This window comes from Vidua macroura, chromosome 11 (assembly GCF_024509145.1).
Source record: "Vidua macroura isolate BioBank_ID:100142 chromosome 11, ASM2450914v1, whole genome shotgun sequence".
Lineage (NCBI taxonomy): Eukaryota > Metazoa > Chordata > Aves > Passeriformes > Viduidae > Vidua > Vidua macroura.
In genome coordinates, this window is record NC_071581.1 from 13560794 (window position 1) to 13588142 (window position 27349).

At 38.3% G+C, this 27349-nt stretch overlaps 1 protein-coding gene across 1 annotated transcript in view; it reads left to right on the top strand.

Moving 5' to 3' along the window:
* SLC6A2 (solute carrier family 6 member 2) overlaps positions 1 to 27349 on the top strand; it is a 56229-nt gene that overhangs the window by 19129 nt on the left and 9751 nt on the right. Inside the window, exons 3-10 of the mRNA XM_053987376.1 lie at positions 4270 to 4401; positions 8135 to 8372; positions 16026 to 16164; positions 16773 to 16907; positions 20812 to 20915; positions 21624 to 21748; positions 22489 to 22601; positions 25149 to 25277. Coding sequence (XP_053843351.1) covers positions 4270 to 4401; positions 8135 to 8372; positions 16026 to 16164; positions 16773 to 16907; positions 20812 to 20915; positions 21624 to 21748; positions 22489 to 22601; positions 25149 to 25277 — 1115 coding nt within the window. The remainder of the gene's footprint in view (positions 1 to 4269; positions 4402 to 8134; positions 8373 to 16025; positions 16165 to 16772; positions 16908 to 20811; positions 20916 to 21623; positions 21749 to 22488; positions 22602 to 25148; positions 25278 to 27349) is intronic.

The window sequence follows — 27349 nt, forward strand, 5'->3', positions numbered from 1 at the left end:
GAGTTCAAAATTGTTTCAACTACCCCTGTCTTGGCCTACTTCTTGTATGTGCATCAAAAGTCCTTTTAGGATAACCACAGCTGTTTAAATTATCTTTTTTCAGCCATTAGTGAATTAATGCTTCTTCCTTTCTGGGATTTAAAAGTGAGATGAGACCTCCTGGTAGGACTGAGAAGAATATTTAGAGCTTTTGCTTCCCACCCCTTAGGATGCTAGGAATGCTTACAAAGAGAGGAAACACTCTGTATGGATTCTGGTATACCAAAATTAAGAAGTGGTTTTGGCACTGAATACAGGAATGCAAAGTCTGTCTGGCATTTTGTCCTTCATTAATTAAATGCAATAGTTTTTCAAACAAACAAAAAAAAAAAAACGGTGAAAGTTTCCACTTGAAGTTTCACATAGATGGTTCTTGTAGAAGCTGAGGGTTTGACCTAACCTAGTTTTGCATAAGACATAGGCTGTCTTAACCCCATATTTGCACTGGTGCCTTAAAGGGACATGTATGGACCTTGTGATATCTGTCAGGAGAGAGATGTAGCAGCTCACAACAGTCTAAGGCCAACCTGTGGCTTTCGAGCTGCGTGTGACTCAGTAGAGAGTCAAGTATGGCTCTTGCACCAGAGCTGTATTACAGATGTCAATGACTTCAACTTTTTAGCTGTAGAGGGAAATTAGGAACCACGAGGGATTGCTGAAATCAGTGCTGCCTTGTGGGATGCAGCTGTGTGCTCACCCCGAGAGGGAGTGGAATGCCCTCGAGTGCGATCAGCGCGTTACTGCCAAGGCAGCGATCGCACAGATTGCGCTCCCCCAGCTCGCTGAGGTAGGTAGGTCTTGGCAAGCTTGTCTGGAGTGTTAGCCAAGCTCTGCTTCCTAAGAGCTCAGCTGTCTGGCCTCTCCAAATGTGACGCTGGACTCATGCAATTAAAGCCTTGCAGTTTCTGTGGCCAGTGGCACGGGCAGGAGTGACACATGGTGCCACCCTTCCTAACACACTCTGACCTCCTAGACAGGGTAGGCATTAACAGCAAGTGCTCCTGCAGAGGAGTCTGGGCTGGTGCTTCAATTCACACCAGTGGATCTAAAGCAAGAGGACCACCAGGACTGCCTTGCCTCTGGCCCACAGGATGTTCACACAAGCAAGAATTTAAAAATTCTTCCAAACACCTCTTGTTCATAGGACACTGGTTCTCAACAGCCCTAAGACGGAGCCCCTGTGCAAGCCCAGAGTGATACTGGTCAGCTCTCACACACAGGCTGTTTACAAGAATTTGCAGACCATTCTATTCTATATCTATTTCACGTGGAAATTTGAATGATATTTTGACCATCATTTATTTTTCTTCGAAGGGGCCTTGATCCCAGAAAGGGTTGAGCGAACACCATGAAAATTGATTCTGGATATTCACAAGGAAAATAAAAGCAAACATAAAAATACTTACAAAAGTACCTGACTTTTTGGTTTTTTTTTTTTTACCTAACCAGAAGCTGCTAAACAAGAAGTTTCCAGAAAACTCCAAAACATTAAGTCAAACTAATATGACTAAGCACCCTTACTTTGGTATTTATCTCAATTTCAAAATACTTCAATCACTTAGCACCTGAAAAGTAACCCAGCTACGAAACCCTGCCATGCTGTGTAACTGCTCTTTGATGGAAATTACACCACACCTTATTAATCCCTTGCGGGGGCAGGGCGGGGGAAGAAAAAAAAGAAAGAAACCTCCTATAACTAAAGCCTGGAATGACTAGCAGCCAAACAGATGACACTTAAGCAAGTATGCCTAAGTACAGTACACTTCACAGTTCATCTTGGTATTAGTCATACTTTTAAAAACTCAGTATTTTAAACCAGCATTTAATACGTATGTCCACTACACATCTCCAGGATTAATCTCCTTAAATACAAATTTCCCTGAATAGGCATCATGTTTTCCACAATCTCATGACATTAATCAAACATCACTCCCTGCAAACTCCATAACTCCCAAATACAAGCCAGGTTTGTGAGTCAGCTCCACACACTGTAATATGATCAAAGCAAGACAAATATGGCACTTCAAAAGCTCACTTGCAGGAAATCTGACAGTAAAACCACCTAAAATAATTTTTCCAGATACTAGATACACTGAAAGCAATATGTTGTATCCCAGACTGATTTTGCTGAGTGTGTTTCAACATTGAACAGAGCTCAGAACTGCAGGGTATTAAGTATCTGTTGAATACGGGTTTTTTTGCACAATATTCAAACCTACAACAGTTCCACATAGCACTCATAGAAAACATATTATAAACAATACAAAAATATTACTAAAACCACCAACACTGTAGTAGCTTATATAAATGCAAGTTGCATTTACATTACATTCCATCATGAAGAAGATTCTTGCCCCCAAAGTGATACAACCAATATATTTCAATTTTAATATGCATTCTCAAAAGTTTAAGCTATTTTTTCTTTCTCTTGATATACCTTGCCTCTCTTTCATTGCAAGGTTTCAACTTTCAAATGACTAAACTTATGACTGAATGCTGAATACATTCTCCTTACTATTATGTTACAGCACGTTACTTTTAGAAGTAGATTGGTGGTATGACTAAGAGAGCAGTTTGTTTTTCCATTCTATTCTCCAGTATATAGTCAAAATTCCCTTTCTGAGCAGGCATGCAAGGCAGCTTACACCAGTAATATCTGTGAAAAGCAAGCTCAAAAGTTAAAGAAACAACCATTCAGACTTGTAAAAGCGTAACAATAGTTTCAAACTTACTTTTCAAACATGTAATTCATTCTGCTTAGTGGCATGTTTTGAAAAGCTACAGTCATGCTTCCAGATTTTTACCTCCTGTAAGTGTATAAATTTAGGAGCAATGCAGACTTCCTTTAACAAAGGAAGTTTTCAAATTACTAAACCAATACAACAGACTTCAAAGCTTTGCAGAAGTTTGTACTACTTGCTATTAGGAGAAAATTTCAAGCTACTGTTGTTTCTTCCTTTTGCTGAAAACTTGAACCATGATATTCACAATCTAGTTTCCTTTTCATAGGTAACACTTAAGGACATTAGTCAGATATTCAGTGTATGTAATTACTCTATCAGTTCTCTAGTTATTAAAGCAATCCAATAATGTTTTTCAAACAGGCAAGTTTAATATTGATTGAACTCTTCTTGACCAAGCAAGCTGCGCAATATAATAAAAGCTACCCTTTGCATGTACCACAACGCAGAGATCTGCCAGAGCCCACAGTTATTAAACATGCTGTTTAATAACACAGTTATTAAACATTAATAACAACAGTTATTAAACACCAGCTGTAACTGCTTTATAGTTTCACATGTAGCCATGCACTGGGGTATTCTCTCTGTGATCTGGATCATATGAAATAGCTAAGACATTTTCAGGTAGTTTCTCCATTAGGTGATCCTTTTGTCTTTCAGCTGGCAATACTTTTTATGCTACAGTAGCTCACACACCGGGATTTTTCCAAAGGTGACAGTTTCTCAGTGACAATACAAACTCACAGGAGAATGCTCAGCCTTGTGAAGTGTTCCAGGAAGGTGCCAGCAGCCCCAGCACTGTGCTGCTGCAGTATCAAGATGCTGGACTGGGGCTAGCAGGAACCTCCACATCCTCCACAGTAATGGCCACGAGTGTCACTAGGTTGGAAAGGGGTGTGTTGTCTAACCCATTTCATAAGAAGAAGGACATTTATTATAGCAAAATCCAAAATATGTCATGGAAGTCCAGATTCTATATAATTAGCGAGTAGTAATTAATTTTCAAGCCAGAGGTTACTGCAGACATTTTACACAGTGGTTTAAGCTGCACTTATAGGATTTCACATTTTTAGTTTCTGCTGCTGATTCCGTGTTCCCTTCTGAAAATACTACAGTAAAAAAAAAAAAAAAGTAAAAAAAAAATTTCATAGTCCCTTTCCCTTTCAGCTAAGTGTGTTCACCTTTTTTTTCTTCTTCAGTTAGGGATTAATTTTCAAGGACACATTTTTTTCTCTTTAAAGCCAAAAAGCAGAGGGGAAACATTAAGGGGAAATAGGAGTTACAGCCTATAGCTTCTTTCAGGGATTCTGTCTCTGAGACCTTTAATAAATGCGGAGAAGGGATAAGAATACATGGGTTCTTCATTCCTGATATTTCCTTTCTATTTCCCATAAGCAGTGGTTTTGTCTTTAGCTGGTAAAGGTAAGCAACAGAGAAAGAAAAATTCAACCAATACAAAGACTACAATGTCTCTTTACTGTCTTTTCAGGTGCCTTTCTTATTCCCTACATCCTCTTCTTAATCATTGCTGGAATGCCCCTGTTCTATATGGAATTAGCACTGGGACAATATAACCGAGAAGGGGCTGCCACTGTTTGGAAAATCTGTCCAGTTTTCAAAGGTAAGTGTACCTCTGCTCCCCTGAACAGCACCTGAGGGTGCCACACACGTGTGATCACAAGCAATGTAAAGATCTCTCATCTTTCACAGACAAGGTGGTATTTGGTGACCTTTCCCCAACCCTTGAAGTCAGAAGTCTTTGTGTTATCAAAGGTGAAACACAAAATGGGAAAAGCCACAGAAATAATTTCAGGGTGATTGCTGGCTGAGTGTAACAGAGGGCAATGAGCAGGAGCAGCTCAGCCCTGCCCTCCCTTTCCCTGTGTACTGGGGTTTGGAAGGAACTGGGAATCTCTAGGTGGATGGGGCGGTTTGCCAATCCAAACACTGGAAATACCAAATCCCATCCGGGTTAGTTCAGCCCTCTCTTCCCCATTGACTAAGGTAACCACTACTCCATTCAGGGCATGGAACTTCCTCTGCAGAAGCCAACATACCACAGTGGCTACAACAGTAGAATGGAGTTGTGAAGACTGCAGTTTGGCCACTAGACTTATAACAGCACAGGAGTTTTCTGTGGTATCTCTGTACCTCAGTTTTCCTGCCTGTGAAGTGGGAACAATTATCCTGATAGTCTTTGTAAAGTGTCTTTCAGATTTAGCAATGAAAAACACTTATTAAAAACTGAACATTATTACTATTGAGTGTTTACCACTAGGATTAACTCTCCAGCATCACTGAATAAAAGGCTGTGGAGTGTTGTTTGTGCACAGCATCATTCTGCAAGGAAAAATAGGTTAGGTGCTTCAGGGTGTTGGCTTTGATCAGGAAATGATCAATGTGTAAAAGAAGCCATATGTGCTCTGTACATGAAACAAGTATTTGTTAAGGAACCTGAAGATTTTTTTTCAGCATTGCTTGCCAGCAAAAAATATAAGTTCCTTTTTATGTATACCAGGCTGTATTTAAAATCTCATGCAAAAGCCTTTTCAACAGAGACATACCTGAAACTAAACCAGGCAAGCTCAGCTGACCTTAGAACCTTAAAATTCAGATCATGTTCATCCTGGGACTGACAAAAGCTGAGGAGCTTAACAATAGCAATCCAAACTTGATGGATCTGCTGCTTGGATATAGGTTACACTGAGTAAATGTTAGTCTTCTCAAAATACAGCTTTCCTCTTCAAGCAGTCTAGTGCCACACAATAAGAAAAGTGGAGGGGGTTTTTCCTACCAGTCAAACCCAAAACTCACAGCAAAATCAGTGATACAACAAAAAATAAGTACGCAATCTAATAAAATAATGTGCCTCAAAATTTTAAAATTAATTCATATAGATTTACCTAGCCCTTCTATAATCCTGTCATGGGAGATAAAATTCATCTCAGCATCTGGGAACCTGAGTACCCTTGCTCAATAAAAATTCCTGTCAGTATTATTTATATACCTTTGGATAACAATGAGGATTTTGAAAACCTAAATACAAAAATTAGACCTTCAGGATCTCAAAGCATTTGAGCCAAATACCACTGTGCTCAGAGGTATTCTGTGTTGACTTCAGGATTGAAAAAGATTATGAAAAAGGAAAATAGAACTTATTTCATGTATATTCTTGTTGACATTCCAGCTGTGTTTTTAAGCTGACATTTTCAAGGTGGACTAAACATACATTACTGTTGAATTTTAAGTTTCTTATTACAAGAATATAGAATAGCATAAGTTATTTGAGTCTCGAAAAGTAATAAGCATTGAGACATTTACACCTCGGTATAAACTCAGTACATTTAAAGTTTTGACTAAAACCTCTGATAACATGCAAACACATTTTACTGCTAGAGCTTTGGAGTTGTTTCTGGGACAACTCAAATCTCTCACTCAAAGGAAAAGTACACAGTCTACACAAATTCATAACAGCTTCTCTAAATGAACAGCACTATAGTTCTAATTTTAGCTATGAATATTATTGCTATGAACTCTAAGCACTCTACTTCTAATGAGATGCTATCATAACACATGCAATTACAAATATACCCTGTAACCTTTGTAACATAGTCTGTTTTCATCTCTGCATTTTTTTCCAGAGTCTATTTTAGACTGTGGGTAGTGCAGCATTACTTTTAAGAAAACCTAGAAACATAAGAGCAAATTCATTCCTGAACATTCTTAAGATCACAGAAAAGAGCTATTTTAAACACATTTGATCCAGTATTTTTTAATCCTGATATTAAACATCTCAGGTCCTCCTGGACCAGAGGAATTTCAGGAACACTTTTTTAAACAACAATCATCTAATTTTAGTATTTTGTATATTATCTATACTTAGTGTTTTAACATTCACCTTAATACTTAAGAATTATTCTTTTTGGGGATTCCTAGCTCCTCTCCATTCTATTGATCATGGTGTATCACTAGAGTTTGAGTGTTCAAGTACTAGATTCATTTAAGCTCCAAGCATTTGAAAATACTGTTTCATCTTTACTTTCACAATTATTTCCCCATTGTTAGAGATGAGCAAACTGGTTTACAGATTAAAAGCCTCCTGCAGAGCAAAGAGTAACTTTTGTACTGTTTTGTACTGCAGCAGTCTTTGAGCTGACAGCTCCTTCAGGGTCAGAATCTGTTCCTTATGCAAATTTTAGACCTGGATTAATACTCAGAATGTTTGCTACTTCCTTCCATTATAAAGAAATAATAAAGCCTAATAATCTCCAACTGCTAGGCCTCCAATGCAAAAAATTAAACTGAAGAAAACTAGAAGATTTGCACTTAGTTGCTGTGACAGTACCCTCTGTGACAGTGATGACATTCATAAAATAACTGTACTCCCTACCTTTTATATGCAGTACATACAACTTTGAGGAAGGATTCAGAGAACAAAGCTGCACACACAGTAAGAATGATTGAAGTCAAGGTAAAGCAAGATTCTTTAACAATTCTGCCAAACAACTTTCATTGGGCTCCAACATTTGTATCAAAGCTTCCTCTCAAACTGTTGGAAAATGTCCATTTTCATGAGGAGAATGTGCATTTTCTGGGGTGCTTTTGCTAAAGAGATTCTCCAGCCACACTTCATGATATGCAAAAATACAAAGCCTAAAGAGAATGCTTACACTCTGAATTCTGTAATCCTGGAGAGACAGTAAAAGGGGTTGAATGTCACACACAGTTTAGCCTCAACCTGATAGTCACCAAGTTTTACTGGCATGGCCAAAACCATGGACACCTCAGTGGAACAGCACAGACTCTTTCATGCATGATTTGGAGCCAGTTCCATGCTGATGGAAGCCAATCTAGAGAGCAGTATTGGGAAAGAGACAAGAGAGGGATCAGTGTCTGTTCCAAACTAGTTCAGGGTGGGAACATGAGACATAGGGAAACTTCATTTAAGTGTCAAGCTTTACTTTTCCAAGAGAAGTTGCCAAGGTCCCTGACGTCATGAAGATGAAGTGAGTTTCACTCCTAACATGGGCTTGCAGTCTTCTGCATTGGAAGCAAATCAGCAATGGAGTTGTACAAGGACAAATTTTGACATTGCACTGTTTAATTTCTTTTTCTGACAAACAACTGGATTTGATAAAAGCCAGTCATTTTCCAGAACCATTTCTGTAATTTTTTGTTTAGAGGTCAGGTACATTGTGTCCACATATGTGTATGCAAATGTCAAAAATTCCTTTTTATTGGTGTGAAGACCTAAAATGAATTTGCAGTCATGTATCATTGAGTTTAACTCCAGTGTTTGTATATACTGTTGCATGTCAAGTGCAATGTGTAATCTAGTTTTCCTTTGTCTTTAGGTGTAGGCTATGCAGTGATACTCATAGCTCTTTACGTGGGTTTCTACTACAACGTTATCATAGCTTGGTCTCTGTATTATCTATTTTCATCATTCACATTTGAGCTCCCCTGGACAAACTGCCACAACAGCTGGAACAGCCCAAACTGTACAGATCCAAAACTCTTCAATGCATCAGTGCTTGGCAATGGTACTAAATACTCCAAGTACAAGCTCACTCCTGCAGCTGAATTTTATGAGTAAGTATTGACCTGACCTTGCTATTTATTCAAAGTTCTATGTCTAAGGGAGTTTCCTCTTGAAGGTAAAATAGTTTGTAACCAGCCTCTAGAACAAGCATCGGAAAACTAAGGTTAAAGTGGAGCTGTAATGTTGGTCTGTATGCCTGGGTGATTGACTTTTGCCTCTGTGATCTTTGGTTTCTCCTGTGCTAATGCAGTGCTTGCTACTGAGCAAAATAGAATTGGACAAGACACAAATGTTCTCTATGTGCCACTTTTGCTTGCACCATTTTTGCTAGGGCAAAGAAACACAGCAATATTCTGACAGAGGTGACTGCATGCCAAACTAAGATGAGTTTAAGGCTTTAAAATAACCATTTGTTCACAGATTTGGACTGCTGCTCCACTGACAAAATTTCAGAGCAATAGCAGATTTCTGTTTGTTCCTCTGCTTCAATAGTTCAATGAAGTGAGATAAAACACTGAGCAGGAGGAAAGAGCCAGGTTATAGAAAGACAGGCTTTTACCAATGCCTAAGCAAAAGAGTGTTCTGCAACACAGGCTGAGACAGGCAAAGTCAGGCTTAAATCAAACAGCTCAAATCAAACCCCAAAAGGTATATAAATTAACAACTGAACTATAAAACAAAGATACCAATCTCTGTATAAATATTTTCATTATGGACTTATAGGGGAAATGGGATTTGATTAGGAGAAAGGGGATGAGCATCAAACTATTGAATCAGCTGTTTAATTAATCTGAATAATGAATCAATTAATATTTCTGTGTTTGGAGTAGAAAGATACCAGGGCACACACCTGCTAAGCAGTTAGTCCAACCTTGTAGAAACAAAGGGAAAACACTGTTACCATAAATAACTAGTAGGGCTCTTGGGGTCTCTGTTTATAGCTCTTTAACATTTGTGGCCGCTGTTCCTTCTCTGAAGACAGCACAGTGAAAGATCAGTGGTGATACACAAACTGCTGGCAGGGGTTTGGGTAAACGAAACTCAGTGCTTTGAAAACAAGATGGGGGCTTGAGTTCAAAGGAGCTTACTGAAATGGCAAATAATGACAGCTGTGAAATCTACTGCCCTTACCATAGAAGGCTTAAGTCTTAGTAAAGTAAAATGCAATCTCTACTTCTTGCTTTGCCTTTTTATTATTTAAAATGGTTCTGAGCAACTTCTGCTATCACATCATGCTTGGGTAATGATTTTGACTTTGTAGTGGGTGAGGCTGTGGTAGAATCGATTCACGATGTTTTGATTTAGTTCCACTGATCTGGGGAACAGCTCAATTAATGATTGTCTGTACACTGAAACTTGAAATATTATGGTCCTTTCCTCATCATGACTGAGACTCAAGGTTCAGAAGGTAAGAACAAAAAGGGAATTTGACGTTTCATTATGCTTTAATCCCTGAATTTTCAGCTGTAATTAGGTCACTAGGCCCTGTACTTATTAATGACTAGATTACATTGCAAAAATGAGAAGGGTAACCACTTAACTAAAACACTCTATAACATCTGTTTTCCCAGCTGTAAAAACAGGGAATCACAAGGGGCATTATATTCACTTATCCAGTATTTGGATGAGCTCATCGGGTCCAGCTGTACAGCTCAGGTGTCAACCCAAACTTGTACAAAGTCTCAGTGTATTCAGATCCAACCTATCAATGAAATCAGAAAACAGTTTCTTTCTTATATCAAATAACACAATTCATGCTTATGGTCTTCTTACAACAAGGAGAGTTGAATCTTTTGATTATAAAATTTCATATTTTTTGCCAGAGTCACAAAAGGAAATGGGAAGTGATACAACTTAAACTTGGTTCTCTAGTTTGTATAGTTACATCAGAACACTCACACACAAAGTTTTGGCCTCTGCTGGGCAGGCTGAGGGGGAAGCAGGGAGACCAAAAACACCAAACATTTATTTTGCAGTTGCAGAGTGACTGAAAAGAGGTACTTCCAAGACAGGACTCAAGCAGAGAGCTAGTATGATTATTCTGAAAAGACACAGACAGTTCTTTCTGGGACATAATTCCTTCACACTAAGCTGGCCTGACCAAGAATTTAGAGTTGATTATTTTCTAAAGCTCTGTAGCTGCCAGAGCTGACTGCCTCTATCTCCACCAGCACAGGAATAAACTGTAGGAGGAAGTGGGAGTGCTGTGATGTGACAGTTCATCAAATACCACAAGAAAGGTACCTCAAATTCAGCAGAAATATGCTGGTTGTCAGTACTTATATTGAGTGAGAAAAGGGAAAACTTGCAAACTAGGCCAAATCTATCAGCTGTCCAGTATCTGGGAGGAAAGCAGAGAGAAACCTCTAAGCCTCAGACTTGGAAGAAATAATTTCAAGTTGCAAATTCCATGCCAAGGCAATGACAGGAGAACCTTGAAGAACATATTTGGCTTTTGTTTTCAAGCCTCAAGAGCTGGGCAGGACTTAAGGTTGAAGTGCTTCTACACTGAGGAGTGTAAAAGTTTTTTTACTAAGTTTAATTTTACTAAGTCTGGTTTCAGTTGTAGAGGGCTAATTCAGGCCGAGGTGCCACTGATATCATGGGGACAGCTTCTTACTACAGGAAGGAATGGGACCTCTGCAATACTTCATTAGAGATGCTTAAAATCAACTATAAAGTATTTGTACACTGTAAACTTGGCAAACCACTCTAAAATCTAATATCAGCTGGTGCCTTTCTGCTAAGTAATAGCCAGACATAAAAGAAATCCAGTTAGGAATAAAATGTCAACTCCACATTTCTTTAGGGACACACATTAATTCCTTCCCTCTTCAGTGGTTTGGAATTAAACACAGAAAATGAAAAGAACCTTCTATCCTTTCCACACATGTTAAAATAATTCAATATAAGCCTTTCTCTTTTTTTTGGAAGAACAGAAGTACATCACAAATAAAGCTCCCCTATCTACTCCATATTGCTCCTATTTAAATACTTTATCTGAACACAGGCATATTTTTTATTTGTTCTCTCCATTATTGTGTCTGGGAAAAGTCTGTTATCATCTTGCTTTCATTTATGCTGACAATTAAGAAATACCAGATTGGAGGAACAAAAGCACTAATCTTCTCACAAGGTACTGTGCCTGTAAAAAATCACAATCTGTTGTAGAAACAAGTCTTGGCAATTTTTTTAGAAAAAACAGTGAAAATATCAACAAACATTGGGCTACAGCTATTTCCCTCTGACAGCCTTTCTCAGGGCTGTAAATCCATTTCTCCTGAATGAGAAATTTCACAGGGAAATTTCCATGCCAAATTCAGTAAAGGAAATTCACAGAATTCACAAGTCTGCCCAGCTGTGAGCAATTACAAAAACCTACCTAAGAATAAGGAATAAAACCAAGATTCACTCACAGCAGTCTACATTTGTCATATTTATGAACATCACATGTATGAAATTTATGAGAAGTGTGGACCAAGAACATCCTGAAAAAAAACCCCTCACCCCATACAAAAAAGGTTACTTTTCTAGACCAATAGGTTTGTGCTTTAGGGTACAAGTCTTCACTGGAAATGCCACCCCAGGCAAAGGCTCCACATGGTTCAGTCTGACAGAAAATGGAGTGACCAATGCTGTGGACCCCAAAGATGCAGGAACCCGTCCCCATTAAACAATTGGGAAGCAACTTCTCCCAAAAGAGAAAACACCACTTCAAAAGTCAGCACAAGCAATTCTGCCTATAATTCTGCCTACATTTATAATGCAAATGCTTATAAATTCTGCCTATAAATGCTTATAAAAACTTAATCAGGCAACAAGAACTAATGAGAGTGGATAGCCCTATATTCTGCTAATCACATCAGGTCTTTCCATTCAGCTCTTCTGAAACAGTAAATTTTGGAGAGTCATGAATGTGCTGAAGTGGGGCACAGTAGCAAAGGAGGTCAGAATTGCTAAATTAGTGGGAGAATAAAGCTTTCAGTGCATTGAGATAAACATTCTCTCTATTATTGTGATTCAAAAAGAAATTTCACCTCCAATGGGGCAACTCCCGAGGTACAGACAGACAGAGAATGAGATCCTGGAAAGCAGCACCATGAAAAGGGACCTGGGGGTCCTGGTCTATGGCAAGCAAGACATGAGTCAGCAGGGCCCTGGCAGCCAGGAGGGACATTTGGCCATCGGGGGGCCAGCTGGGCATGGAAGGGGATTGTCCTGCTCTGCTCTGCTCTGCTCTGCTCTGCTCTGCTCTGGGGTGGCCTCACCTCCAGTGCTGGGGGCAGTTTTGGGCACCACAGTATAAAAAAGACATTAAGATGCATCTAAAGGAAGGCTATGAAGACGGTGAAGGGCCTTGAGGGGAAGCTGTGTGAGGAACAGCTGAGGTCACTTGGTCTGTTCAGCCTGGAGCAGAGGAGACTGAGGGGAGACCTCAGAGCAGTTACAGCTTCCTTGTGAGGGCAAGAGGAGAGACAGGCACTGATCTCTCTTTGTGGTGACAGTGACAGGACCCAAGGGAGTGGCCTGAAGTTGTGTCAGAGGAGGTTTATGTCAGATATCAGGAAAAGGTTCTTCACCCAGAGGGTGCCTGGCCACTGGAGCAGGCTCCCCAAGGAACTGGTCACAGCTCCAAGCCTGACAGCATTCAAGAAGTGTTTGGATAATGCTCTCAGCATGGGAGATGTGGACATTTCTTAGAGATGTCCTATGCAGATCTAACAGTTGTACTCAATGATCCTTGAGGGTTCCTTCCAACTTAGAATATTCTAGGATTAAGTACAAATAATAATTTATGATAAGCCAGCCAGGGTGCCACTGGGAAATCATTAGATTCCCAAAATCTGTCTTGCAGTCCATTACACAGCTCCATTCTCCAACACAAGAGGGAGCTGAAATATCTAGAGAAAAACCCAAGTGCTGCTGCATCCCCTGGCATCCCCCTGGATTGTGGCCAGCACTCCAGGGTGGGGGTGAGGCACACAGGGCACAAGCACTGCACCTCAGATGGCTCAGCTGCTCTCCGTGCTCTGGGCTGTAGGACAGCACTGTCCCAGAGCCAGGACATCCTTCTGCATTGCAGCTGTGCCTACTCAGAGCTCTTTACAAAGCATCCAGAGACCCAAGCAGCTCAGAGAGCAGCCCCAGGTATGGCAGAGCTGGGCCTGAGCCAGGCTGCCCTGTGGCACTTCATGTGGAGCCACTCTGCTCTCTCTGCACTGCACCCCCAGCTCAGGGCTACAGACACCCTGGAGTCCAGCCTGCATGGACCTCTACAAGTTTTGTACCACAAGCTCTGCCTCACACTGCTGTATGGACACAAACTGCCATGAAAACCACAGCTGAATGTAAGCTGAATATAAGTAGTGCTATTCATGAAATAAAAATACCTGGAGCTTGGCAAACTCTTGCAAAAAGGGCTCTATCCACATCATGCAGCTAGCCTAAACTTCCACAGGTAAAGGAAAACCACATTTCATGCTCTGAAGGAAACTGGCAGCAATAATGACTGAACTGTGGTTGCCCAAATATATAACACAGAAGATGCATGTAGAAGAGCCTTCTAATTGAGCACAATTACCATGCTTCAAAATGCCTTCTAAATTGAGTATACAATTTAATTTCTATAGATTGCACATTGTATACACTGACAGTTCTTTTAGCATCTTCAATCTACAATTTGCATTAAGTCTTAAATCATAAAAACATAGTCTAACTACCAGGATAGGAAATATAGCTTGGGACACCAGGACTATGTCTATTTATATCTTGTCCATTTTGCTGATGCTTAGTTTATGCAAGCAAGTTTATGCAAGCCGTTTGGGTTTGTTCTCACAAATATGACTACTAATTTTTAGAAGTACTTAGATGTTCCTAGAAGTACTTAATATGTTAACTAGCAAATACATTTGTTACTTAATGTACTAATTTATTGACAAGTGATGACATTTTTGAATTCTGAATCAATCTGATGCAACACATGTAAAATTTAGATAAATGACACCCTTCTATTGAGCACATCAAATTTAGGCAAGTAACTTTTGCCTCTAATAAAAAGAGAAAGAATGAGCTTATAAAGCTGTGTAAACATATTTGGACCAAAAATTAAAATTATTATTGATTTTGAATTGAAAAAATGAGGCCTACTCCAAGACCTTAAACTTGATCTATTTATGCAAACTTTTCTAAATTTCTAAAAGAGAATTACATAAGTCTGTCCAGGGATGAATAATACATAAAGATCCCTAGAAAGTACCAGTCTGACAAAACCATCCCAGAGAATTCTACACCTAAAACTCTTAAATACTGTTTTCTGGCAATAGTTTAAATATATTGGAGTGAAAATGATAGAGTAATTTTCAGATCACAACCCTTGGCATTTCTTTATTTCCTGGTTTGATTCCCTGTTTATGTGCAGATATTCACCACTTCCATAATAAATGTGTTCTGAATTGCTCAGGGTAGAGACAAAGCACACATTTATAATAATCCGTATTTTACAGAAGGGAAAGCCAAGACACAGAAGAATTTATTGGTTCCAACATTTCCTGTTATTAAAACTATGACTGGGTCCTTCATTTGCTGAGTCCTACTGAGCAGCTGCCCCACTACCTCCTCAATAATGTGTTTTTAGTAGCATTTATGTGTGAGTATCAAGCAGCTGAGCTGACTGTTGGCTGTTCAGAGTCTGATGCCAAATTAAAGGGGACCCAAGTGCTGCACAAAGACCAAACAGAGTCAGTGGTACCAACAAACAAATCGCTGTTTACAGATTTCTATGGAGGTGAACTATTTCCCTTTAGCTGAATGCAGTGTGGAAGTAAGGCAGGAACTGGTGCCAGAGTCCTTGGGTGACTAGGAAAATCTTCCCAGAAGAGAGCACAGGGAAGGAGAGAATGAGAAGAAATTTCCCTTGGGAGGAACCAGAATGTCTGAATGCAGCTTCATTGAGAGCCCTTCACATTCCTGCTCCTCCTGCAGGAGTGGAGGAGGTGGACAGACTCCTGGAACCTGGATGTACAATCTCAAAGCCATTGCAAATGTAATTTACACTCCCTTCCTTACATGGGATGCAGTCTTAGGATAAACCAAGCTCCTTTGCACAAACCCCTGATTTCTGCATGTAGTTTGATTCTTGCTGCTCTTTAATTAAATCTTACTAGAGCTCAGACTAGAATATCAGAAAGTTTAAACAATTTATTTGTTTCTCTTGCATTTTGTCCAGCCTAATAAAATAGATCCCTATTCTACTGTCAGCTCCATCTCTTAATGTTTGTTCTCAGTCTTTCCCCCCATAATATTCTCATTTTTGCATGTATTTCTCATCTACTTTCATTCTTTTCTCGATAACAACAATCTGCAAGCAAAACACTAATTCTAGTTGTCTTACTACCAATGGTTTTTCCTTTCTTTTTGACTCATTTGAATTCTGAGAGTTTATTTTGTTAGCAGAATTGGACAAACATCTCTCTATTTATGAAGCAAGGATTGCTTTCAGAAACTTTTACTTAAGACATGCTTTGGACATAGTTTGAAGGAGTCGACAGAGAACAGAGGCTTCACAAAGCACCTCCACCGACTGCCAGTGATGCCAGTAGGGTTTCTACTGCTGCCATTCCCATTCCTGCTGCCCACAGCATGAGAGATGCAAAAGCCTTTTTCCCCCAGTGACTTCACTTTGTTTCTGTATGTCTGGTGTGTAGGCGAGGAGTTCTGCACCTGCACGAGAGCCGTGGAATCCATGACCTTGGCTTGCCTCGCTGGCAACTTTCCCTCTGCCTCTTGGTGGTGGTAATCATTCTTTTCTTTAGTCTGTGGAAAGGCGTGAAGACTTCAGGAAAGGTAGAGCTAATATTGTCCTTCTGTCTTGACTACATTCTTTTTCTACTTTAAGAAGTCTCCTAATTTTAGAAAGCAAGAAAATAAATCACTGATTTAAGGCATCCTCAGGGACCAAATGATCACATTTCTTGTGTGATATTCCAACTGAAAATTTTATTAATTTATTATTTGAATTCAACATTGATGGTTTCATCCAGAAGCTAATTTTAAATAAACAAAATTGTCTTAAATGTGCATCATCTTCTTAGCCAAATGTACTAATATTTCAGAAATTCTAGAGCTGGATAGATCTGAGAGCTTTTTCATGAAAGTATCACTTAACATCAGGCAATGACTGCTCTTTTTAGTAAACAGAGAGATAAGAAGTAATCAGCAGGCTAATACACACTGACACTGTCTTCTGTTTGTCAAAACTGTCTCCTACTCATATCTGTAAACTTATATATGAAAAGATTCATGACATATAACAGCATTTTCCCTCATGTCCTAAAAAGAGCTTCTCCATCAGACTGAATGGACTAAACCAAGAAAATGCCTGCTGTACTTATTACATATTTTTCAATCTTCTATAACAGCTGATTAACCTTTGGGATCTCTGTTGTCTGCAGGTTGTTTGGATAACAGCCACTTTGCCTTATGTTGTATTATTTGTCTTATTAATACATGGAATAACCCTGCCTGGTGCATACAATGGAATAAATGCATACCTGCACATAGATTTCAGAAGATTAAAAGAAGCCACAGTAAGTGTACTCTTCTGTTCTCATTCCCTAATTATTAAACCCATTGCCCTTGTTATTGAAACTGAAGATATTACAGCTAGCCTGAAATTAAATAGCCATGCTTCTGCTTCTGGCTAAGCACTGGTCCCCTTTCTCTGACAGTTTAATGTTCCAGTACTCTCCAAAATAGGACTATCTCACTCTGAACCCAAACAATTCAGATCACAAAACACCTCTGCGAAGGCACTTACAGGTGTGGCAGACCCCTGAAAAAGTCCATTCTTTGACTGTGCACCCAGTCAACTGCAATATCCTTTACACAGGAAATTGGAGTCATGCAAAAATTTAGTTCTCAAAAGGCTAAGAATTCCCTCAAGAAGAAAATCTTGCTTTCTGAATTGCTAGCTTAAATACTAACCTAGAAAACAAAAATACTGACCTATGCAAACCTTGCTAAACATACAAAACCATACAACTCACCTAATCAAACATGGTCCTTCATACAAATAAGATTTTCAAAAGCATGATGTTCTTATCTTACTATTGAAAGTACTGTACATTTCATTCTATCACTGAATATATACAAACCAACCCAATTTGTGGACTAACTTGGAACTAAGACTTATTTGTAAAGCAAAATCTACACATACAGTTGCTAATACATGGAATTGGCAGCATTTTAGACCTACAAAGAACATAGACTACAGAGATATTTACTCCCTTCTACTATTCTAAAAACAGCAAAAAACATTTACAAGACAGCAGTGTCTCTATGGATGGGTCACAAGGCCATTCAAATGGTTATAAATCTGAAAAGAGACAACACCATTTTACTAGAAAGAAATGCATCATCTTGAAAAATTGCAGCTTTCAGAAATGTCTGCAGTCTGTCCATAGTTTCACAGTACTTTTCCTATGTAGCCTATCTTGATTTTTCTGGAATTATTAAAAAATACCTCAAGTGTTATAATACAGACATATTTTTAATATTCTAAGCAAAAAAAAACATTCCTGGCTTTTTAATGCTAAATTTGAAAGTAGGCATTTCTTCAAAAATAGACCCAGACCCCATGTCTATTTTGGAATAATCCAATCAAACTTCAAATATGGGATTTGTATCCACCTTTGTCACAAGGCAGTAGCCATGCCAGTAATTCACTTTTATGCACGCACATAAATACAAAGACATCAAGAAGAACAAAGCAAGTGCTCATATTTTTCTTATGTATTTTAAGTGCTGTTTGGAAATAAACACCACAATTTCAGCTAGATGTCTGTGGAGCTGCACTAGCTGTACCAGGCCTCTATAATCATATCTGCCTTCTGCTTCTGGAAGGACATTCTGTGTGCTGCTCTTTCTTGGCTTAATACTTCTGCAGCTGCTATTTAGATGACCCTCAAGTTATTTGTTTCTAAGACTACATTTTTCAGACAACAACAAAAAGTTACACTAGAATAATAAAAGACTAAAGATGACTTATTCTGAGAAGTGCCACTAACTGCTCTGTCATGTCAGCCCTTCCCCCTTGGACTGTGGGATCCCTGCTGCTGCAATAGCCTTGTGTGTTTAATCATTGTCCTCAGGCTCCAAAGAATAGAATCCCACTTCTGTTCTATGTCAATGCATCCCTGGATGTGATATGTGATTTTTTAAATTTCTTCCAAATGAAGAATCTGACAAAGAAATATCCTAAGTCAAAACAGTGATGCCCCACAGAGGGCTCTGCCAAGGCTCTTCTAAGAGCCCTTAGAGCACCCTGACCACTGTCAAGGTGTGCCCCATTTTTTGGAGCCACAAACTTATAACAGCACAAAAGTTATAACAGCATAAACACTGAAGAAGGCTGGAAAGACTGATGACTGCTTACTGTAAAATGTTCCTGTTTATTTTTAATACAAATAAAAGCAATATTCTATCATAAAATATATTAGAGCACACATCAATCAGAAGCTGTGAAAATGAGAAATGTGAACTTGAACTGCAGAACAAGCCATGCTGTCCTACATCCTGCTTGGTTAGAACAAAGAGAATGTTTTGCATTTAATCATAATTGTAAAGGAATTTCTCGTTTCTGCTCTTCTTTCCCTTCACCTTGATCTTCTCAATTTGTTTCCTAATCAGCTGCTATGAGCCAAGACTCTTACTCAACAGATACTTCAGCATGTGCTTAAATCCTTTGGGAGGCAGCAGGTGCTAATCTCTTATTGAGTCAACAGGACTTAAGCACGTGCTTAAGGGTGCTTGAATAGTGAGAAAGGGTGAGCACAACTGCACTGGCAAGATACAAAAGAGACACAGAACCACTAAAAACAGTATCTTATGGTGGCAGTATGCAGATCTGGTTAGAGTTTAACAAAACTGATGTTAAAGATTTCCAAGAATTTTGTTAACAACAAAAGTTATCTGAATTTTTCAAAAAACAAAAACAAACATAGGAGACTGCATCCCTGCTTCTGCATTCCTATCTACATAAATGCTTTTCAGAGACTACAACTCTATATGATTTCAACCTTTGTGTGCAAACAGAATATTAAGATATAACTGGTATATAAAAAGAATGAGTATGGACTTAAGGTTACAGGATTGTTTTGTAATTCATTGAAAGAAATCCATAAAACCCTGCATTAACTACAGTTTGAGAAAATCATATCATCCTATCCACTGGCTAGCAATAAACACTCTACAGACTGCTCTTCATATTATCTTTCAAGTAATCAACTCTCTGCAGTTCATAAAATTAAGGTTTTTTTACAAATCCAGAGTTCCATAAGTGGTTCACAGTGTCCAGCAGGCAGCAGTTGAAAGCATCTATCATCTATGTTGAGAAAAAAAGAGATCACCAGCCTAAGTGCTTTCATATATCATGTCAGCATGGGAGAAGGCACTCTCTCCCTTTCCACTAGGCCAAATATAAAGTGTAGCACTAAACTCCCAATGCAGAGGGAGTTCATAAGCTGTTTAGATCTATCAGAAAGTTGCTGCTGAATAGATATATTAGATCTGATTTTGTAAAGATGGATGAATTATGAAATCCAGTGCTTTTCATAGTTCTTTCAGAGTTCTTGGCAGATTTCATCAAACATTGCAGATCTTATTTTGAGAAATGTTGAGTATTATTCACACCACTGACTTCACTACTTCTGTTGAAGATGCTAATTTAAAAATCTCTGTAACAACAGAAGAGGGTTAACTAAGGCTATTTTCAGGTTTCTGGTTCAGAGAACCAGGACTGTGGCATTGTTCCTGACTGGATGAATGGCTATTGGTAGGACAGACACTGTAGAAAATATTATACTTTTGCAATGTTTCCCTGGTGGACAATCCTTAAAATTATCAAGCTGCATCTAAACTGAAATTTAATGACTATCACAGAAATAACTCTTTCTCCAACTAAGTGAGAAAGCTGAGAGATAAATCTGCACGGCTCTGTTCACAGCATATCAGTCATGCTTCAGCTCCTGAACCAAGAAAGTATCATGTAGAGTGCACTAACAGCCACACGAAGGAAGCTCTAGTATGGGAAAGAAAATGTCCTATAACTCTTGACCCATTAACTATTTTTAGATTTCTGGTTGTACATTCCAAACTAACTTGGAACAAGAGCTGTTGGAAGTGTATTTCTGTCACCCGGGAGAAAAAACCCTGCAATCATTTCAGTGCTGGGTAAAGTCTCAGAAGTGCCTGTTCCACTGCACAGCCCGCCAGGGCAGCAGTGTGTGTGTGCTCTGAGGACTTTTCCCCTGCTCCTGCTCCCCCCTCACCACCTCAGGTGAGGCCATTCCAGACCAGGGCCATGCTCCATGCGACACTTACACTCCCCTTGGCATGAATGCCAATTGTTTTCCAAAAGCCCTTGTCTTGCTTTTCTCCTGCTGTATCCTTGTGGACTGAACTGACCCTGGCACTGTTGGTGTCATTCTGCAGGTATGGATTGATGCAGCTACTCAGATATTTTACTCCTTAGGAGCTGGGTTTGGCGTTTTAATTGCATTTGCCAGTTACAATAAGTTTGACAACAACTGCTACAGGTAAGAGCCTATTCTTCCATTACTGCTGCAAAATTATTTTATTTTACTCTGGCTGCAGCTGAAAGAACTTTTAGGCTATCCCTTTATCTTCAGTCATATATTAATGATGGTGAGTTTTGTGTAGACATAGTAACCAACCCAAATCTTGAAATACTTTCTTCCTTACTGAAATTTTAGTAACAGGAACCTGCCAAGATATCTGCTGCTCTCCAAAGCAAAATGGGATTAGGTTTGGACTTTAGACAGCTGTGTAAACTGTGCTGGTGTTTGTCTTTCAAAAGTACCATTAAGCGCAACAGTGAACAGAGGATGAAATCTTATTGGTGCAGGAACAAAAAGCAGAGAGATTCCAGCTTCCAGAAGTGTTTCCGAGCTTTGGGATTATATTTCTGATATTTTACATTGTGCTCCGGTTTAGGAATGCACTTTAAATCAAGTCAGTTTGTAAGTGTTTTGCTGAATCACCACCATGGAAATACAACCAGAATCACTCTGTGCCATCTGAGGAATTCCAACATTTAGATGTTTTTTTTAACATTAAATTTTGGAATGAAAACAAGCATCACTCTTCCAATGAAATACAAATTCAGAAAGTGCATGTATTATAAATGCATTGTGAACTGAAGGATGGAGGGAAAATGTTAAAGGAAATCCCCATCTAGTTCTTAAAGTTTTTTCTCACTGGGCTGTTCTTCTCTCCATATTTAGGGATGCTTTGCTGACTAGCACCATTAACTGTGTCACAAGCTTCATCTCAGGATTTGCAATTTTCTCCATATTGGGCTACATGGCTCACGAGCACAAAGTTAAAATTGAGGATGTAGCTACTGAAGGTAGGAAGTTAATTCTATATTAATTTTAACCCTTCTCCCCCACCATTTCTTTGCAAATGTGTTTATATTTGTTTCCAGCAAGTGTGTGAGTATCTCATGGAAGTGAACTGAATTAACTTACTTGGAACTAGAACTCTCTGTTTAAAACCCTTGTTGAAATGTGAACTCTAAATGGCATTGATTCACCTCACCTCTGCTGAATTGAGGTTCCCCAGAATCTTGTCCCCACAGGTTTTGCCCATTCAACAATGTGGGTGTTAACCACTGGACAGTATCTTACAAAAGTATTGCTGTTCAGTGCCACAGGTGACTGGTTTTGATGGTTCTGCTAAGCTCAGCTCTACAGTCTTCACGGGGAACAGGTCACTCATGGTCTCAGCTCCTGCACCTCTCATCACATCCAAGAGTTCTCTTGCCAGACAAAGGCAACGCATCCACATAATTCCTTCTCCACTACATAGATGAAAAATAACTAGTAAGGTTGCAAATCCAATAAAATATTATTCAAAGTGGACAACAATGGGATAGGGTTTTTTTAATACCAAATCATCATGAGTAGTAAATAAAGCATTTTAGATATATTTTGGTATAATGCAAATTTTGTTTTAACAATACTCAGAGTGTGACAAGGACTGAAATGAAAGTCAACTTAGTCATGATTTATCTTATTCAAATGAACACTTTTGCGAAGATAAGAAACATAATGAAGTGACACCTCTTTTTCCCCTTTTCTATTCCAGGAGCTGGTTTAGTTTTCATCCTGTACCCAGAGGCAATTTCAACTCTTTCAGGATCTACATTTTGGGCTGTGGTGTTCTTCATCATGCTCCTTACACTTGGCATTGACAGTTCTGTGAGTATTTTTTCCTTCTAGCCTTGACATTGTTCTTTTCCTGTCATATTTTGTAACTAAAGAGGCATTTGCCTTAAGCAGGAGACTGCATTTCAAGTAAACATTCTGTGCATTTCCTAAATCTGTTTCCACAGTCATAGACAACATAATACTATTACTCACTGCCTTATAAAGACTGTCCATCATTAAGAGGTTTAGGAAAAGATTAAATCTTTGACCAGCCAGTAAATATTTACTCCCTGATACTTTTTTATGACTTTACAGAGGGGCTGTTCATCAACAATTATTACTATTTAAAGGTCCAACAACACTACTATGAACTATTACTACTATGAACGTGCAAAAAGGTTTTGGAGCCCTGCTTGCAAAACACAAGTAAGACATTGAGTAGAGTGGTTTCTAGAAGGGATTATTTTATGTGCTGAAATCCACTAATCTGTTCTAGACAGACAATGTCTGAAGGTACTCCCATTGTTTTTCTACAAGCCATGATACAAAATTTCCTGTAAATTTAATCACAATTTTAAAATCATGCCAGAATATTTCCATAGTGGTTTCATTTTCCTATAATCTTACTGTAAAATGTCTAGGCTAACAAATGTATTTGCTCTTTGATGAGATAAGTTTTACAACATGATATTCAGGACCATAGAAACTTCATCCCAGAAAATATTCCAAGTCCCTGAACAACTTTTGTACTGCTTTTTTCTACCAAAGAGGTCTCAAGACATCCTGTTATATTTAGCTTAAAGGTTAATACATTTCTGGAGAACCAAATAGGGTCTTTAAGGAATAGAAACCATGGACAAACTTTCATCCTCTTTAGTAGGGTAGGGGTTTCTTACTATTCCAAAGCACAGAAGTCTCTTTTGAAGTTCAGAATGTACAAAGTTGATCCAGGAATTTCTTGCTGGAAATGTTAAAACACTGCATTTCCATTGCTTACAACTTCAGGAAAATTAATTCCTTTTCAAGGGCAAGAAAGGGAAAGAATGAATTGATATGGAAAAGAGAAAAACCCAAAAAAAAAAAAAAAAAAGGGTTGCAGCAGGAAGCTTTAATAATCATTGGCAAATAGCTGAATGAGATCTTGTGGAGTGAGGGCTGAGCTGTAAAGGTCATATTCAGGTCTAAATACTTCCAGTATGTTTGGATTTTTGGATTCCAGCTGAGGCCCAATGAAATTTGTCTATATAGACTAAGATCTGCATCCTTAGACAAAAGTTTGAGGGAAGATTATATCTGGGATTGTAGCTTGGCCATTTTTCAACTGTAAGCAAATACAAAAGGTTGAAATGAAGGGTTTATCACAGTGAAAGGACATGAATGACCAGCAGGAAAAGGACAGAATGAAGAAGATTTATGCTCAGAAGTGTCTAGATCCAAGGAAGCTCTAGTTAATGCTGTTAACTTTGCAACAGCAGTAAATGTAGGGCAATGTAAAGAAACGTAGAAGTGACAAAGACACTTTAGATTGCAGAACAAACTTTTCCTACAAATAGAGAAGAGTTTTTCTGCTGGAGCTAATTAAAATACAGTGAACTAGTTAACTGTGGCCAAGTTTAGTTTTTCCTTCTAAAAAGGGAAGGATTTACTGGTTCAAGATTTGTCATAATTTCCCAAAGAAAATTCAAGTCCTGCACTACTTTTTATGGTGGTAATTCTCTGTTACTGATTTCAACCAGGAATATTTTAATCAAAGGCTTATAGGAAAGGGACAGGCTGTGTCAGCACCTGCTAACCAACTATTGTATTGCACCAGGCACTTCGGGTCTTGCCGTGGTTTTTTAGCATCACAAAAAGCATAGAATTAAGCCTCTCCAAAATATTAAATAAATTTGTTTACTATGATAAAAGATTGAAATTAATTTTCATAGCTTTTTGTTGGTGTATAGGGGCAGAATGTTTTCATTAATTGAAAGAAATTAAAATTCATATCCACCTACATAATCCAGCAATTTAAATGAAAATTTGGAAAGTACCTTTCTTGTATTGCAAAACAATAGCTAATGTTCCTCATTAACTTCTAGAAAGCAAAGTAAAATTCTTTCATGTTGTCAACAAAAAAAATTGCATCAAGCTTCCATTGTAGTAATTCTTCCAAGTCTGTAAAGATTTTTGTCAAACTGGATTTTGTTAATCAATGGCTAATACAAATCTTTGTTCAGTACATTTCTTTTAGGTGCTTGTCGTGCCTGTCTTTATTTAAGAAATATCTTAAGGAGCTTAGCTACTTAAGCTAGCAGCTTTTTCCCCAGAGTATACTCAAATGTATATTATTTTCCCTAAAGTACTGTCTACTTATTGTTCTGTTGAGTCAGCAAAGAGTCCTCAGAGGATGCAGCTGTGGAGGCGACAACCACCCCTCTTGATGTCCAGTTCCCTGACCCAGAAGGAAATAAATCCTCATATCACCACTTACTTACAGCTGAAATATCAGAAATCAGAGTGGTTGGGTATTAATTCCACTATCTGCTTTGCGTTCTTCAGTCTGTATTTCCAACAGCCAGTAGCATTTAACCAGAGTATTTGCCTTCCCTTTCTCAGATGGGTGGGATGGAGGCTGTCATCACTGGCTTGGCAGATGATTTCCACCTTCTGAAGCAGCACAGAAAGCTCTTCACCTTTGGTGTTTCTTTTGGCACTTTCCTACTTGCTCTTTTTTGCATTACCAATGTAAGTACAACAAAAGTTTCCATCAAAATGTTACCTAAAGAATGCCATTAACCTTTTCAGATGAAATACGGATAGGTTCAGATGAGTGTATTTTATTATAAATTTTAGTTCTTAAACAACTTCTGTTCAGAACATCATTTTTAATCTGATATATGAAGCTTCTCTAGTTTTTGGCACAAGATCATTTGCTATCAACCAAGCCTGTAAGTCTTTGTTCCAAACAACTGTCTCTGTTATTGCTGGGTTTATTTGGTTCTGTGTGCTTTCTTTTGTATTTCTTTGGGGTTTTTTTGTTTGGTTTGCTTTTGGATTTTTTTAGTTCCATTAAATGGAATTGTGAAGAGTGCTTATTCCTCTGTGAGGAACTTCAAGTGACCAGACCATCTGTCTGTTTTCTTCTTGAAGAAAGTAAGACACTCACTTCTTATGGAAGGAGTGTAGAGTAATGACCTACTCTCCCCACCTTGTTTCTTCATGCACCTAGATCTTGACATCTTTTACTGTTAACACCACATAAAGCACAAAGAAAACTTATCCTGAACATTTAGTAACCTGTATTTATCACTACCATCAGACTGAATATTTTGCCTCATCTGGCTTTTTACAACTAATTAAGGAATGAAATTAACGAGTTTTAGACGTGAGAGAATTTTCTCTTTTTTTGACCATAAAAAAAGCAGAGACCTGTTAACTAATATACCAAAACTGTCAGAAAACAACTGAAACTTGAAGAAATCACCATGAAATCAGATGTGCTAAACCTCTCTCCATCCCTAGAAATGGTTTCCATGTCTATTATTAAGATTAGTAAAATGGCATAAGTTTATAAATAACGAAGTGCTTTTTAGGTAAAAACACCCCAGTATTTTTGCTCCAGTTTCCTCAAACTGAGAAATATTTGAGACTCTAAAAATAGATATATCATTTTAAATATCTATCCTTTTAATACCATACTATTTCTATCAATACCTAAAAATTGAACATGCTTCTGTTTATTCAAGTTTCAACTGGAATAAAATATCCTGAAATACAATATCAGAAGAAATTCAATGTCAAGAACCAGAACAGGTGCCAGTGAGTACAATTCCACTGCTTCCAAGTGAGCTAAAGCTATTCAAGATAATGACCTAACTCTAGCTTTTAAATAATGGCACCTGTTTAGGCTGAAGTTCACCCCTCCAGCTGGAATTCACAAACTGTCCAGAATAGTCCAAATGTCCATAACTAAAGAACAACATTTCTGATGTATAAAAGATAAAAAGGAAAACCTTTGTGAGAAGATCACATGAAATTTTTAAATTTTGGCCCCTGAATATTTAAGGCCATATTTTCAAATGTAGCTGTTTCTGAAACAAGCATGTTTCTTACAAAATCATATTAGTAATTCACTTTGCTAAGTTTGATTGCAAATGCATTCATTTGGAGCAGGTGTAGAGCAAAAACAAGAGGTCAAACTCAAATGTCATTCAATAAGCAACATTTTCTAACACAACAACCAAACTTCATTCCATTTCCAGACAAGTCCCCACAGAATTAAAAACCTCCATGAGGCCTGAGTACTGTTCTCCCTATTTTTGTAAATATGCACAGCTGTTTCAGAAAAAACATCTTTAAAAAAAATAAAAGCCAACTGATTACAGCGACTAGAATCACCTACAGATTTTCTATTTCTATTCTAGTGCTATTTCTACCACTGGTGGTAAAATAATTCCTTTGTTCTTCCCCTTCTGACCAGGCATAATCAGATTAAATTTGGTTGTAAAAAGATATTTTAACAAAAATCTACTGCAACTGCAAACATTTCAGTTGTTTATATGTGACACACTTTATCTGGGTTCATTTTGAAACAAATCTGGATCTCATAGTTTTCCATTCTTCTTCAGCTGAAACTCAATTAATTGAGCAGTAATTTACACAAATACACACCACATTGTAAAACATGGCAAAAAGTAGTAGAATTGCAGCTAAAAAAAAAAAAATCAAACAAGACTTCAGTCAATGCATTTCCAGTTCTCAGTCACGAACCACTGAAGCAAAAATGTGCTGTTGTGAAGGAAGACAAGGTTTGCTGT